The following is a 15,473-nucleotide window of genomic DNA, read 5'->3' on the forward strand; positions in this document are numbered from 1 at the left end:
TTTAATAATTAGTTTGCAATTTACACTCTCAAAGTTTTAGGAAGCACTTAACAAACATTTTATCAAGGCACGTGGATGGAATTACAAAAGTCCTAATTATATATAATATTACTGGTGCAGATCCAAATTTTAAAGATGAAAAAAATGTGTTGTTTAAGAGGACATATCACCCTTTCAGTCTTCTTGTCTTCACTTTTTGAGATTTTTTTTTCACTGGTTTGGGGGAACAAATCAATTACGCCTATTTTTCCAGAAAAATAACTCAATTCTGGTCGTTTCATCTGCTTCACATACCTCTTCTGGAGTGCATGGCTCTTCAATGATGTTCCGGGCAAAGAAAACCGAGAAAATAAGCCCTGTAAATTCACTTCAATAGTTGGTAGATACACCAATTGGAAAATCAATGAAAGCCTTTTCAGCTTTGTTTGTATACTCTATCTTACTCTCCTTCTTAAGACCCTCCACAACACATGACTGCATCACTCCATGTCAATCAATCAGAGATGGTGAGACTATGATTTCGCCTGGTGGAATCTTTACACTAGGATTCTTCAGCCCAGGTAATTCGGAAAACCGATATTTGGGAATTTGGTACTCAGTATCTAATAATGACGGAGTTGTATGGGTAGCCAACAGAGAAACTCCCCTTAAAAATCACCAAGGAGTGTTCAAGATTACCAACAAGGGAATTCTTGTCGTTCTTGATAGCACAAATACTACTATTTGGTCATCCAAAACATCAAGAACTGCAGGGAATAAGATCAACAATGTAACTGCACAGCTCTTGGATTCAGGAAATCTTGTGGTGAAAGATGGAAATGTTAGTGACCCAAAGACCTTTTTGTGGCAGAGTTTTGATTATCCTAGTGACACATTATTACCGTCAATGAAGATTGGATGGGACCTAGATAGTGGTATAGATAGGCATATGACATCTTGGAAGAGTATGGAAGATCCTTCCCAAGGTGAATTTTCAGGATATTTTGATCATCGAGGGCTCCCACAATTGGTTGCTATGGACGGAGACAAAATAAAGGTTAGACTAGGGTCTTGGAATGGCCTTCGTTTTACGGGGATGCCATGGTTAGTACCAAATCCGTTTTTCACGTATAAATTCGTGATGAATGAGAAAGAGACTTATTTCCAGTACGATGTCCCAAACAACACTTTTTTCTTGAGGTATGTGTTAAATGTTAGTATTATGATTACATTTACCATTTTTTAACGGTTTAAGTTTTTGAGATAATTAGTACTTTATTATAGTATCAATGTTTTTATTTTTTATCATTTTTTTATAATTTGATAATTACAGAAATGGAGAGTAGTAAATCATGGTTCTCCATATAAAGGAGAATAGACAATATCACGTGGGGGAGAGTAATTTTATCTATTTGTTATTATTAAATTCTTATAATTCGTTAATTACAATCATTTGAAGGGAATGGATTTGAATCTCGAGTCTCCTTATAAAGGAGAGTAAACAATTTTGCCTGGGAGAGAGTGTTAAAATAATAATTAAATGTATTATTTCTTAATAACCTAAGTTTTGGGGGCAATTGGTGAATTGTTGGAATGAGAAAAAATACTTGTTATGAGTATAATAAACTTCTAACTTTTGAGAAATTTTGTTTTCTCAAGGTTTGTGTTAAACCCATCTGGCGTTGGGGAAGGCTTTAAATGGATGGATACCACCAAAAGTTGGGAGATTGGAATTACAACCCAGGCAGATGTGTGTGAAAATTATGCCCATTGTGGTGTCTACTCTACCTGCGACATCAATAAATCTCCAGTATGTTCATGTTTGGATGGATTTAAACCAAAATTTCCAAATGATTGGAATTCAGCAAATTGGTCTGGTGGGTGTCTTCGAGAAACTCCACTGGCTTGCAATGACAGAGATGGGTTCCAAAACTACAAGAATGTGAAATTGCCTAACACCTGTTTTTCTTGGTTTGATAGCAAAATGAATCTTAAGGAATGTGAAGAAATGTGTTTGAAAAACTGCTCATGCAATGCATATGCAAATTTAGATGTCAGAAACGGAGGAAGTGGTTGCTTGCTTTGGTTGGCTGACCTGGTTGATATGGTAGTAGTCCAGGTGGGTGGGCAAGACATCTATATTCGTCAGCCCGCTTCAGTACTAGGTATCCACTTTGCTTTTCTTTTATTTATTTGTTTTTAGTAATTTTACTTTCAAGTAATGCTAATGAAAACAGCACTTTTGGCAACTTTTATTCACAATTACAGATATATTTGATAAGATTGGAATAACATTAGTTTTCATTTATGTTGTCAGAAATTTTGTAACTCAACTGACACCTTTTAGTATTTTCAATGGAGACGTCCACAGTTTAAATCCTCCTTCCCACACTGTAATTATTGGATTAAAAAAAAAATCACCTATGTCCACCACAAACAACATTTTTGTTATGCACAAATCATTACAAAGTCACATGTTATGTCATCATTTACTATGTAAAATAAAAAATAAAAAATAAATGTCTAATAAGTCATAACTGTGCCTAATGAATGTCCTTTATGTTTCTAATCCTAATATTTTCTAGGGATTATTATACTTTTCCACCCTAAACTATACAATATTTTACACTTTACTCTCTGAACTATTGAAATGCACGATTGACCCCCATGTTGTCTATTTTGGCGTAAAATTCATATGGCACATCATAAAGTAAAATATATATAAACAAAAAGGAGAAAAATTAATATGGTATATCCTATAGTAAAAAAATATAACTCTTTTGACTCTACTTTTGATCTTTCAGATCATAATGAGAAGAACAGGCACCCTCAAGTAATAATCACAATCACTGTATGCAGTGCAATACTACTCATGGTAATGCTTGTAGTGGGGCTGGTCTTATATTTATCGAGGCTGAAACATAGAAAGGAAGGTAATTTATAAGACATGGATTCTTACAATTTCATATGCAAAATAATAGATTTTTAGCCAAGTAATTTGAATATGAAGTCTTTGAACTAGAAGAAACCTCAGATAAGGTGGTCAATAATTTTCTTTTAACTATACAATTGTTGAACTTATTTCTGCTCAACGACTCCCTTACAGTTTCAGGACTGAATATAAAAGACCAAAATGATTATAATAATGACAGCTGGGATGAAGATATGGAGTTACCGATATTTGATCTGATAACCATATCTAATGCCACTCATAACTTTGCAAGATACAACAAGTTAGGAGAAGGTGGCTTTGGATCTGTATATAAGGTAAATAACAACCTAACCGGTTGAACTTTTTTTTTTTTTTTCAAAATTAACTGGATTTTTCCTTTTAGGGTACATTGCTTGGTGGGCAAGAAATAGCTGTAAAGAGACTTTCAAAGAGTTCTGGACAAGGATTCAATGAGTTCAAAAATGAAGTTATATTAATTGCCAGACTTCAACACCGCAACCTTGTGAAGCTACTCGGTTGTTGTATTCAAGAAAATGAAAAAATGTTAATCTATGAATACATGCACAACAAAAGCTTGGACTCATTTATTTTTGGTTTGAACTTTGATCCCTCATTATTGAATCAAGCACATTCATGTTTAGCAATTTCATCTTTTATTAATGAATTATGTTGTTGAGATTTTAGCTGAATATGTATTAACAACAATATGAAAATCAACAGACCAAACGAAGAGTAAATTGCTCGATTGGCGTATGCGCCACAACATTATTGGTGGCATTGCTAGAGGGCTTCTTTACCTTCATGAAGACTCTAGATTGAGAATTATCCACAGAGATCTCAAAGCTAGCAATGTCCTACTAGATAATAACATGAATCCAAAAATTTCTGACTTTGGCCTTGCTAAAACAATTGGGGGAGATGAAACAGAGGCTGATACCAAAAGAATTGTTGGAACATAGTGAGTATTCTTAAACTTCTTTTATAGTTTATGCTTGGAGATTTTTTTTTTTTTTTTTACTTTATTTTTATTTTTACAGTGGTTATATGCCTCCTGAGTATGCTGGATATGGACAAGTCTCAGTGAAAACTGATGTTTTTAGCTTTGGAGTTTTATTACTAGAGATTGTGAGCGGAAAGAAGAGCAAGGAATTGTGCAACTCTGTCCAATGCCATAATCTTCTAGGCCATGTAAGTATTAACATTGACATTCCACTATTTCAATGATATTAGGATTTCTCCTTTCAAAATGGATACATTTCATACTTCATATTAAATATTATAAATTTAAAGGTGAATCTAGTGTCATGTTATTAAAAACATTTAAATGACAAACACTTGTACAAAAAGTATTATTCGTGAAATGAACTCTCTGTTTCAAGTGAGTATTGATATGTGAAATCATTTGGTCATACAATGATCATGTAATTCTAGTGTTCCAACTGTATCTGGTTTTTGTTTAAGGCATGGAGATTATGGAATGAAGATAAGCCAAAGGAACTGATAGATGAATTCTTAATCTTAGACGACTCGTGCACTTTATTTGAAGTGTTACGTTGCATTCATGTGGGTTTGTTATGTGTACAACAAAGTCCAGAAGATAGGCCAAACATGTCATCCGTGGTTCTAATGTTAAGCAGTGACAATCCATTGCCCAATCCAAGGCAGCCAGGTTACTTTACAGAGAAGGCTCTACTTGGAGAAGATTATTCATCAAGAAATGTGATCACCTGTACAGTGTTAGAAGCAAGGTAGAGTATCATCACTTGAGACTTAACAGCAAAAAGGAGTGACTGAAAAAGAAATTTGCAAGGTAATGCTGTTCATATTAGAAAACTGTAAATGTATGAATATGAACTTCATTAATTAGAGAGGAATATGACCTCTGTTTGTATACAAGAGGGAAGAGCATAACTGCCACCCAAACTAATGACAAAGGTAAAACTACAGTTGTTTAGATCTATTTCTTCAACTTGCACTTAATATCTTTTGTTTAGAGAAATGGAGCCTTCATACCGAACGATTTCATGTATAGCAAATTTCAAGCATTCCTTGTGAAGTAGACACTTTTGCTGAATTGTACATCATAGTATCATACATGTTCCCTAGAAAGAGAAACTGTTTTCCTTTCAAACTATTATCCCCACTCCACACATACATCATCAATTCCTTAATTTTTACTCCTTATTGCTAAAAATAATAATAATTGCTATCGAATGATGATTACTTTTTCCCCCCATTCAAACTATTATTTTCATGTATATAATAAAATTCCATCATATCAGTTTTCTATAATTCAATATAATAATTTTTCTTCATTAAGTCATGTGTAAGTATTTTTTTTTTTTTTTTTATATAGAATATTAGTCACAGTTAATGTTTATTGAACATTTTAAATAAAGGTTTTATCTTTTTATTTTTTTGTAAATAAACCAAAGATAACACATTAGAATATATCAATATAATAATAGTTTCAAAAAACATAAAATGTTTTTTCTAAAATGAAGGAGTGTCCAAAGGCAACCGTCCATAAAGAATTACAAGCGAACATTCATATAATCCAAAAAATCAACATTGGAACTACATGACGACCCTGATCTAAGTATAATATTCAAACAAAGATTTCCAAAAAAAAAAGGGATAATTACAGAGATTTCATGAAAACTCTTCTTAATTTCCTCCAAAGATAGCTTTCAACAATTCCCCTCTCCATATCGTCCATATGAGACAAGGGGCAGAGTGGCTTGCCAGACACCTTGTTCTTGTGATGGCCAAAACATTCCTCTCCACACAACAAACAAAATCTATCACCTGCCTTCGCAACACAAGTATTACCCTGAAAGCTGTGAATACAGAAGACCAAACCTCTTTTGCTAAGAGACAATGAAGTAAAATCTGCTCATTGGTTTCACAACTGCACTTGCACATTAAACATCTTTTAACAACCACCATCTTCCAATGGGTGCTCCCATATGAACTCTGTAAGAGCTCCTAAATTAAAACCAAAGAATTACAGAATGATTTAATAGTCAAATTCAAATGAATTTTACACTATGCACGTAGTTGATCTTCACATCTACCTGCACCGGATATATACATATAAAATGCTCTAATTTCTCTCTTGGGAATAAGAACTAACCACTTACTCCAGTTTGAACATTTTGATCCCCAGTCCATACACAGAAGACAGATGATTTCCTGAATAATAAATTATGTATTAATATGGATTATGGAGTGAAGAGTCTAAATCTTGGTATTATATGATAAATTGTCTACTTTCCTCGGTTTTGCCTGCTTTAAGCAATAGCATTCAGACATGACAAAAAGAAAAGAGAAAAACATATATATAATAAAGTAAAAACTCTTACCATCTTGGTTATTCAGAAATCAGAACCCACTGAGACCAGCCGAGAAAGGCAGACAAGTAACACTGTACTTGTATCAAGCACCTAAAGAATAAAACATCCTTGTCAGCCTCGTAAATATTACATCATGAATCACAACCGCTTATAACCCAAATCACATTTAAAAAAAAAAAAAAAAAACCCTTACAAGCGCAAGCGCACAAACACAGCTCAATTATAACAATAATTATTTTATACATTGAATGTAATGCATTTTCCCTCTCAAAGTGGATGGGTCTTACAATTATATGGGACCCACACTTTGTGAAAGGGAGAATGCATATATAGAGAGCATACAAAACTCAACTATAGTAAATTAGTAAATAATCATCTCATGTAACAGATATATACATCATCTCTCTAACAATGTACGGGCCTCACAATGGGACCTACACGACACGAGAGATGCATAGAATAGCTTCTTCAACTATGGGCATCATTATAATCATAATCATGATCATGATCATATTATGACATACAAAGCAGCGTATGGTTAATGCCAAGTCCACTCTCTAATGCTTTACAAAACAACGTTCAATTTTGTCAAATCTAACGAATTCGGAAATTTTGAATCAGATCAAATAGTATTATACTCCACAAAGTCCAAAAAAATATTGCAACATTTTCAATAGTATAATAATGTTTACAATATTAATACTACAAAGTACAAACAAAACTTGGTGTGGTTAAAAACAAAAAACAAAACAAAACTCAAAAATTGCAGACGAACCAATCCGGATAGCTTAAAAGTTTAGTTTGGTTGCCAAGAAAATGTAGGAAAATAAAAGAAATACTCATATGAGTAGCACAATTCAACGACTCCGCCGGCTTTACATTGAATTGAATACTACGAAGAGAGTACTGAGGAAAATGAAATAAAGCCTATGAATAAAATGAGAGAAAATTCAGAGAGATAAAGATTGCTGAGATCTGAGAAAGAGAGCTTACCAGCTTGATCTACTTGGTCTTCCTCTTCTAAATTATAATTCTCTTTGAGAGAGAGAGAGAGAGAACGAAAACGAGTGGGAGATGACTATGAAAAAAAAAAAGATATAGGAGATTGGTTTTAATTATGGGCTTTTCTGGGCCTAGTGCTTAATGAGTAGCCGATTATGTTATCAATTGGGTGCACTTTAGCATGCAACCCAAATTTTTTGATTGGGCTATTTGTTTAACACAGTTCATCACATACATAACTTAGTGTATGTGTTAAATGGTGATTATATTACTTCTCACCAAGTATTGGTGGTGGTCCATGTGTAAATGATGTAATTCAACTATAAATTGATAAATGTGCAAGTTATAGCAAAAATATGTATGGAGTGTGATATTAGAATTATTTCAAAATGAATGGCAAAATGTGTGTCGCTATTGGACCCCATTATCTCTTGAGCCCACACACAGTGGCATCTCTGTCTGTCAAATCAAATCACCACCTTTCAATTGCTGACCGAGTCAAAGGCAGTGACAATTGACCAAGTAAGGTACAGGGTAAGTAGACTCTAATTCTGCCAATGCCGAAACTTGAATCTAACTAGTCCTTACTCGTTTGTAGTGACAAAGACTTGAAAAATCAATTCATTCAAAAGAAAGTTTTATGGGACTTGGAAAAGCAAGTCCTTACTAGTCGAAACCTGAATCTAACTGGTCCTTACTCTTTGGTGGCGAGCAGAGACTTTGAAAAGAAAGTTTTGTGGGAATGAGCTGTCAAGCCAGACAATAAACGAGATAGTGAATGTGATTTCTTTAATGTAAATCTAATCATTTAAAAATGAAAAGACTAAATTACATCTATTTTACCAGAATAATCTAGGGTATTCTCCTTCCCTCTCACAGAGGGCCCAATCCCTCTGTGAGAGGGAGGAAGTATACTCCCAGAGTATACGAAAATTTTCCCCAAGTTTGTCTTTATAACTGCTTCACCTACCTCTTCAAGAGTGCATGGCTCTTATACGTTGTGTTGGCCAAATTAAGAAAACCAAGGGAATAAACCCTGTAAACTCACACGATTAGTTGGTTGATACACCAATTGGAAAATCAATGAAAGCCTTTTCAGCTCTGTTTGTATACACTTTCTTGCTCTCCTTTTTAAGAACCTCCACTACACTAGACACCATCACTCCAAGCCAATTTATCAGAGATGGTGAGACTTTGGTTTCAGCTAGTAGATTCTTTGAATTGGGATTCTTCAGCCTGGATGGTTCGAAAAGCCGATATGTGGGAATATGGTTTGTGGTATCTAATGACACAGTTGTATGGGTAGCCAACAGAGAAACCCCACTTGAAAATCACCATGGAGTTTTAAAGGTTACCAACGAAGGAATTCTTGTCCTTCTTGATAGCACAAATACTACTATTTGGTCATCCAATACATCAAGAACTGCAGGGAATAAGATCAATAATCCAACGGCACAGTTATTGGATTCAGGAAATCTTGTTGTGAAAGATGGAAATATTGAGAGTCTTTTGTGGCAAAGTTTTGATCATCCTTGCGACACGTTATTACCGGAAATGAAGCTTGGATGGGACTTAGTTAGCGGTCTAGATAGGTATTTAACAGCTTGGAAGAGCGCAGAAGATCCTGCTCCAAGTGAAATTTCAGCAGGGTTAGATCGTCGAGGGCTACCACAATTATTTGTTATGAAGGGAGACAAAATAAAGGTTAGACTAGGGTTTTGGAATGGCCTTCATTTTAACGGGATGCCATGGTTAAGACCGAATCCATTGTTCAAGTATGAATTCGTGAGGAATGAGAAAGAGATTTATTACGAGTATAAAGTCCTAAACAATTCTATTTTCTTGAGGTATGTGTTAAGTGTTAGTATTATGATTAAATAATTAAATTTATCATTTTTTAATAATGTAAGTTTTTAAGATAATTAGTGATTTATCATCGTATACTTTGTTTTTATTTTTATTTTTTATAAAAAAAAATGATAATTACAATAATGGAGAGTATTAAATTTTGGTTCTTTTTGAGAATAGACAATGCCACGTGGGGGAGAGTTTTTTTTATTATTATAATTAAGTTCTTATAATTTGTTAATTACAATAATTTGAGGGGAATGGATTTGAATATGATACATCTTATAAAGGAGAGCAAACAATTTCGTGCGTGAGACGACGTTGAAATAATTATTAAAAGTAATATTTCCTAATAACTTAAGTTTTGGGGGTAATTGGTAATTTGTCAAAGTGAGAAAAATACTTGTTATGACTTATGAGTATAAATTTCTACTTCTAACATCTGAATTTTTTGTTTTCTCAAGGTATGTGATAAACCCATCAGGCATTGGGGAGGGTTTTAAATGGATGGATCACACCAAAAGTTGGGAACTTGGAACTACAACCCTATCAGATCAGTGTCAAAATTATGCCCACTGTGGTGCATATGCCAGCTGTAATATCAATGAGTCTCCTGTATGTGCATGCTTGAAAGGATTTATACCAAAATCTCCAAAAGATTGGAATTCAGCAGATTGGTCTGGTGGGTGTGTTCGAGGGACGCCACTGGGTTGCAATGATGGAGATGGGTTCCTCACCTACAAGAGTGTGAAATTGCCAGATATATCTTCTTCCTGGTTTGATAGGAACATGAGTCTCAAGAAATGTGAAGAAATGTGTTTGGAAAACTGCTCATGCAGAGCATATGCTAATTTAGATATTAGGAATGGAGGAAGTGGCTGCTTGCTTTGGTTTGTTGACTTGGTTGATTTAGTAGTACTCCAAATGGATGGGCAAGAGTCGCAAGACCTCTATATTCGTGTGGCCGCTTCAGTACTGGGTATCCTCTTTGCTTTTCTTTTATTATTGGGTCATTTTATTTTTAAGTAATGCTACGACAACAACACTTTTGACAACTTTTTTTAACGACAACTAATATATTTTGTTGTGCTTGGAATAACGTTAGTTTTCACTTATATCGTCAAAAGTATTGTAATTTAATTGACACTTTTTAATATTTTCAACGGAAATTTCTAGGATTCAAATCCCTCTCCCCATTGTAATTATTGGATTATAAAAATAAATTAATTAATAAAAAAATAACCTTTGTCTGCCACAAACAACATTTTTATTATGTCCCAGTGATTATAAAATCATATATTACATTATCAACTACTATGTAAAAGTAAAATAAAAATAAAATAAATAAAAAAACAATGTCTTATAATTGTGCTAATTGACGGTCCTTTACGTTTCCAAACTTCATATTTTCTTCTTTCCCCATGTGGAACAATATAGACGTATTAAAATTTTAAAATTGTTTACGTAATATGCACTAAGTAAAACTCATTTGCTGTTGCCAAAAGCTTCTTAAAATGCCAAACAAGTTTTACCATACATCTTAGAAGCTTACCATTAAAAGAAAAGAAAATTTCATATGGCGTAAAATTTATATGGCACATCATAAAGTAAAAAAAAAAAAATACAAGAGAAAAGTGAGGAAAATTAATGTGGCAAATCATATGGTAAAAAATATAAGTTTGTTGACTCTACTTTTGATCTTTCAGATCATACTGAGAAGAGCAGGCACTTCGGCCATAAAAATCAAGTAATAATCACAATCTGTAGTGCAACACTATTCATGGTAATGCTTGTACTGGGGCTGGTCTCATATGTAAGGAGGAAGAAACTTAAAAAGGAAGGTAATTTATATGACCTGGATTCTTACAATTTTTTATGCATGATAATAGATTTTTAGCCCGGTAATTTGAATCCGAAGTCTTTAAACTGGAAGAAACCTTAGATAAGATGGTCAAAAATTTGCTTTTAGCTATACAACTATCGAAGTTATTTCTACTCAATGACTCCCTTGCTATCTCAGGAATGAATATAAGATGCCAAAATGATTCTAACAGTGAAGGATGGAACGAAGATATGGAGTTACCGATCTTTGATCTGATAACCATATCTAATGCCACTGATAACTTTGCAATAAACAATAAGTTAGGAGAAGGTGGCTTCGGATCTGTATACAAGGTAAATAACAACTTAACCAGTTGAACTATTTTTCTTTTCCAAACTTAGCTGACCTTTTTCCTTTTAGGGTATATTGCATGGGGGGCAAGAAATAGCAGTAAAGAGACTTTCAAAGAATTCTGGACAAGGATTCAATGAGTTCAAAAACGAAGTTACATTAATCGCCAAACTTCAGCACCGCAACCTTGTGAAGCTGCTCGGCTATTGCATTCAAGAAAATGAAAAAATGTTAATCTATGAATACATGCACAACAAAAGCTTGGACTCATTCATTTTTGGTTTGAACTTTGATCCTCGTTATTGAATCAAGCACATTCATGTTTAGCCATTTCATCTTTTATTAATGAATTATGTTGTTGAGATTTTAACCAGGTATGTACTAACAATAACATGAAAATCGACAGACCAAACAAAGAGTAGACTACTTGATTGGCGTATGCGAAACAACATTATCGGTGGCATTGCTAGAGGGCTTCTTTACCTTCATGAAGACTCTAGATTAAGAATTATCCATAGAGATCTCAAAGCTAGCAATATCCTTCTAGATAATAATATGAACCCAAAAATTTCTGATTTTGGCCTTGCTAAAATATTTGGGGGAGATCAAACAGAGGCTGATACCAATAGAATTGTTGGAACATAGTGAGTATTCTTAAACTTCTTTTATGGTTTCTGCTTGGATTTTTTTTTTTTTTTCACTTATTTTTAATTTTACAGTGGTTATATGCCTCCTGAGTATGCCGGATATGGACATTTCTCAGTGAAAACCGATGTTTTTAGCTTTGGAGTTTTAGTACTAGAGATTGTGAGTGGGAAGAAGAACAAGGAATTGTGTAACTCTGGCCAACGCCTTAATCTTCTAGAACATGTAAGTATTTTCATTGACATTCCACTATTTTAGTGATATTAGTATATCTCCATTCGAAATGGATACATTTTGTACTTCAGATTAAATAATATAAATTTAAAGGTGTATCTAGTGCCATGTTATTAAAACATTTAAATGACAAACACTTGTAAAAAAAAATACTATTCATGAAATGAACTCTCTGTTTCAAGTGAGTATTAACATGCAAAATCATTTGGCCTCATGTAATTCTAGTGTTCCAACAATATCTGGATTTTGTTTTAGGCATGGACACAATGGATTGAAGATAAGCCAATGGAGCTGATAGATGAATTCTTAATCTTAGGCAACTCCTGCATTTTATCTGAAGTGTTACGATGCATTCATGTGGCTTTATTATGTGTACAACAAAAACCAGAAGATAGGCCAAACATGTCATCCGTGGTTCTAATGTTAAGCAGTGACAATTCATTGCCCAATCCAAGGCAGCCAGGTTTTTTTACAAAAACGGCTCTACTTGGAGAAGATTATTCATCAAGAAAGCTTGTAATGGCTTCAATAAATGAAATCACTTTTACAATGTTAGAAGCAAGGTAGAGTATCATCACTTAAGACTCGAGAGCAAAAAAGAGTGAATGAAAATGAAAGTTACAGGGTGCTTCTGTTCACAACAGAACATACAGTTTAATATCTTTTGTTTGGAGAAATGGAGCCTTCATACCATGTATGGAAATTCATGCATTCCTTGTGAAGTAGTGCTTATTTTCACTAAACCTATATGCAATTATAAGGATGGAGTTTGACACTTTTGCTGAATTGTACATCTTGGTATCATCCCCACTCCCCACTCCCCATGCATCATCAATTCCTTAATTTTTACTCCTTACTGCTAATAATAATAATAAAAGCTATTAAATGATGATTACTTTTTTCCTCTTTTCCTAATTTCCTCGTGTGACACACTGGAAGAGCTTATGTCTAACGAAATCCAATGACGCATTTATTTTCCTTTTAAGAATAAATTTTTGCATCTTAGAAACTTATTCCAAAGACAAGTTGCATGGTTTTGGTTTAAACAATAATTAAGCTCTTGCTCAATGGTGGAGTAAAAAAAATTCTAAGGAGACCAAGCTAAATATGTCAATAATTTTTAAATCCTTAAAATAACACACATATGTGTGTAATTTGTATTTAATACATGTCTTTATCATGATTTATTATATATATTATTTTCATGTATATAATAAAATTCCATCATATTAGTTTTATATAAATAATTTTCTTTCATTAAGTATTGTGTAAATATTAAAAAAATATATATTAATCACAGTTAATGTTTATTGAGCATTTTAAATAAGGTGTTTTTTTTATTAATAAACTAAAGATTACACATTAGAATATAATAACAGTTTTAAAAACATAAAATGTACTATGGATCAAAGGTTTGTCAAGAAACATTGGTCAATAAACACAATGATAATGGAACTTTGGGGACTCAAGGATGGTCTGCCTGAATATCCATAAGATTATCATTGAAGTAGATGCTAAATCAACTTGATATCCTCATTTCAGGTACTAACCAAGTTTATATGTCTAAAACTTTGAGATAAATTGATGAGGATACTTGAATGTTTTATTTTAACTATTACCTAGTAGTTGGCTGAGCTTTCCTATTTGGGGGCTCCTATATGAACTCTGTATGAGCTCCTAAATAAAAACTGAAAAATTACAAAACGATTTAAAAGTCAAATTCAAAAGAATTTTGCACTATGCACAAAGTTGATCTTTACATGTACTTTGGAATAAGAACTTACTACTTACTCCAGTTTGAACATTTTGATCCCCAATCTATGACTCTACATGCCTAGAGGACAGATCATTTCCTGAATAATAAACTATGAATTAATATGTATTATAGAGTAGAGAGTCTAAATCTTGGTATTATATGATAAATTGTCTACTTTCCTCTGTTTTGTCTACTTTTAGCAACATCAGAAATGACAAAAACAAAAGATTGAAACATATATATATATATATATATATATAATAAAGTAAAAACTCTTACCATCTTGGTTGTTCAGAAATGAGAACCCAAAGAGACAAGCTAAGACTTGTATTAGCACCTAAAGAATAGAACATCCTTGTCAACCTCATAAATAATACAACATGAATCACAACCACTTATAACCCAAATCACAAAAGGAACCCTTACAGGCACAAACACGCATATAGAGTTCAATTAATTATAGCAATAATTATTTCATACATTGGATATATGCATCTTTTCTTTCAGAGTGGACAGACCTTACAGTTATATGGGACCCACACTCTGAGAGGGATGATGCCTATATCAAGCTCACACAATGTCATTTAATGAATATATGTATCATCTCTCTAACAATGGACCCGCACGACACGAGAGACGCATTAGATACCTTCTTCAACTATGGGCATCAACATCATCATCATCATCATTATCATCATATCATGACATATAAAACAGCGTATGGTTAATTCCAAGTCCACTCTCTAATGCTTTACAAAACAACATTCAATTTTTTCAAAATCTAATGAATTCGGAAATTTTGAATCAGATCAAACAATATTATACTACACAAAGTCCAAAAAAAATTATATATATTGCAACATTTTCAATATTATACTAATAATTTTACAATATTAATACTAAAAAGTACAAACAATACTTGGTGTGGTTCAAAAAATACAACGAAACTCAAAAATTGCGGCCGGACCAATCTGGATAGCATAAAAGATCGTTTGGTTGCCAAGAAAATGTAGGAAAATCAAAGAAAAACTCATCTGAGTAGCACAATTCAACGACTCGGCCGGCTTTACATTAAATTGAATACTACGAAGATAATGAGATAAAATTCAGAGAGATAAGATTGCTGAGATCTGAGAAAGAGAGCTTACCGGCCAGCTTGATCTACTTGATACTCTTCCTCTTCTAATTTCTAATTCTGTGAGAGAGAGAGAGAACGAAAACGAGTGGGAAACTGTTATGAAGGGAGAGAGATATAGGATATTGGTTTTATTTATGGGCTTTTTTCTGGGCCATGCGCTTAATGAGTAGCGGATAATGTTATCAGTTGGGTGCTCTTTTGCATTCAGCCCAAATTCTTTGATTGGACAATTTGTTTACCTAAAAGTCTACGGTCACACACACTTAGCACATGGTGATTGAATTGTTCTCACCAAGTATTGGAAAAAGTATTTTGTATAGGTTTCTCAAAAAAAAAGTATTTTGTATAGAATACACCAATTTATCTATATCAAAATCCAATAAACGAGA

At 33.3% G+C, this 15,473-nt stretch overlaps 1 protein-coding gene and 1 long non-coding RNA gene across 2 annotated transcripts; one reads left to right on the top strand and one right to left on the bottom strand.

The window, feature by feature from the left end:
• The first annotated feature begins 357 nt into the window (after nucleotides 1-357).
• On the top strand, nucleotides 358-13,034 carry LOC115974017. Its single transcript, XM_031094244.1, has 16 exons — nucleotides 358-1,179; nucleotides 1,639-2,144; nucleotides 2,784-2,912; nucleotides 3,086-3,246; nucleotides 3,315-3,525; nucleotides 3,653-3,890; nucleotides 3,970-4,120; nucleotides 4,394-4,680; nucleotides 8,427-9,137; nucleotides 9,603-10,117; nucleotides 10,845-10,979; nucleotides 11,159-11,313; nucleotides 11,381-11,591; nucleotides 11,718-11,955; nucleotides 12,031-12,181; nucleotides 12,446-13,034. Exons 1-16 carry the CDS (start codon nucleotides 404-406, stop codon nucleotides 12,755-12,757), a joined length of 4,887 nt encoding a protein of 1,628 aa, XP_030950104.1. The 5' UTR covers nucleotides 358-403; the 3' UTR covers nucleotides 12,758-13,034.
• Nucleotides 13,035-13,662: 628 nt separating this feature from the next.
• On the bottom strand, nucleotides 13,663-15,168 carry LOC115974823. Its single transcript, XR_004088015.1, has 3 exons — nucleotides 15,095-15,168; nucleotides 14,226-14,283; nucleotides 13,663-14,043 (listed from the first exon to the last, which is right to left on the bottom strand). It is a non-coding gene; the product is annotated as an uncharacterized LOC115974823 (long non-coding RNA).
• Between the last annotated feature and the right edge of the window lie 305 nt (nucleotides 15,169-15,473).

The sequence above is a fragment of the Quercus lobata genome, chromosome 2 (assembly GCF_001633185.2).
Source record: "Quercus lobata isolate SW786 chromosome 2, ValleyOak3.0 Primary Assembly, whole genome shotgun sequence".
NCBI classification, from domain to species: Eukaryota; Viridiplantae; Streptophyta; class Magnoliopsida; order Fagales; family Fagaceae; genus Quercus; species Quercus lobata.

Excerpts from the sequence above, each read along its gene's own strand:
- LOC115974017 (XM_031094244.1), top strand. The coding sequence starts at position 404 with ATGAAAGCCTTTTCAGCTTTGTTTGTATACTCTATCTTACTCTCCTTC. Across the intron at positions 11,592-11,717 it reads CTTGGACTCATTCATTTTTG|ACCAAACAAAGAGTAGACTA; the intron begins GTTTGAACTTTG and ends GAAAATCGACAG. Across the intron at positions 11,956-12,030 it reads AATAGAATTGTTGGAACATA|TGGTTATATGCCTCCTGAGT; the intron begins GTGAGTATTCTT and ends TTAATTTTACAG.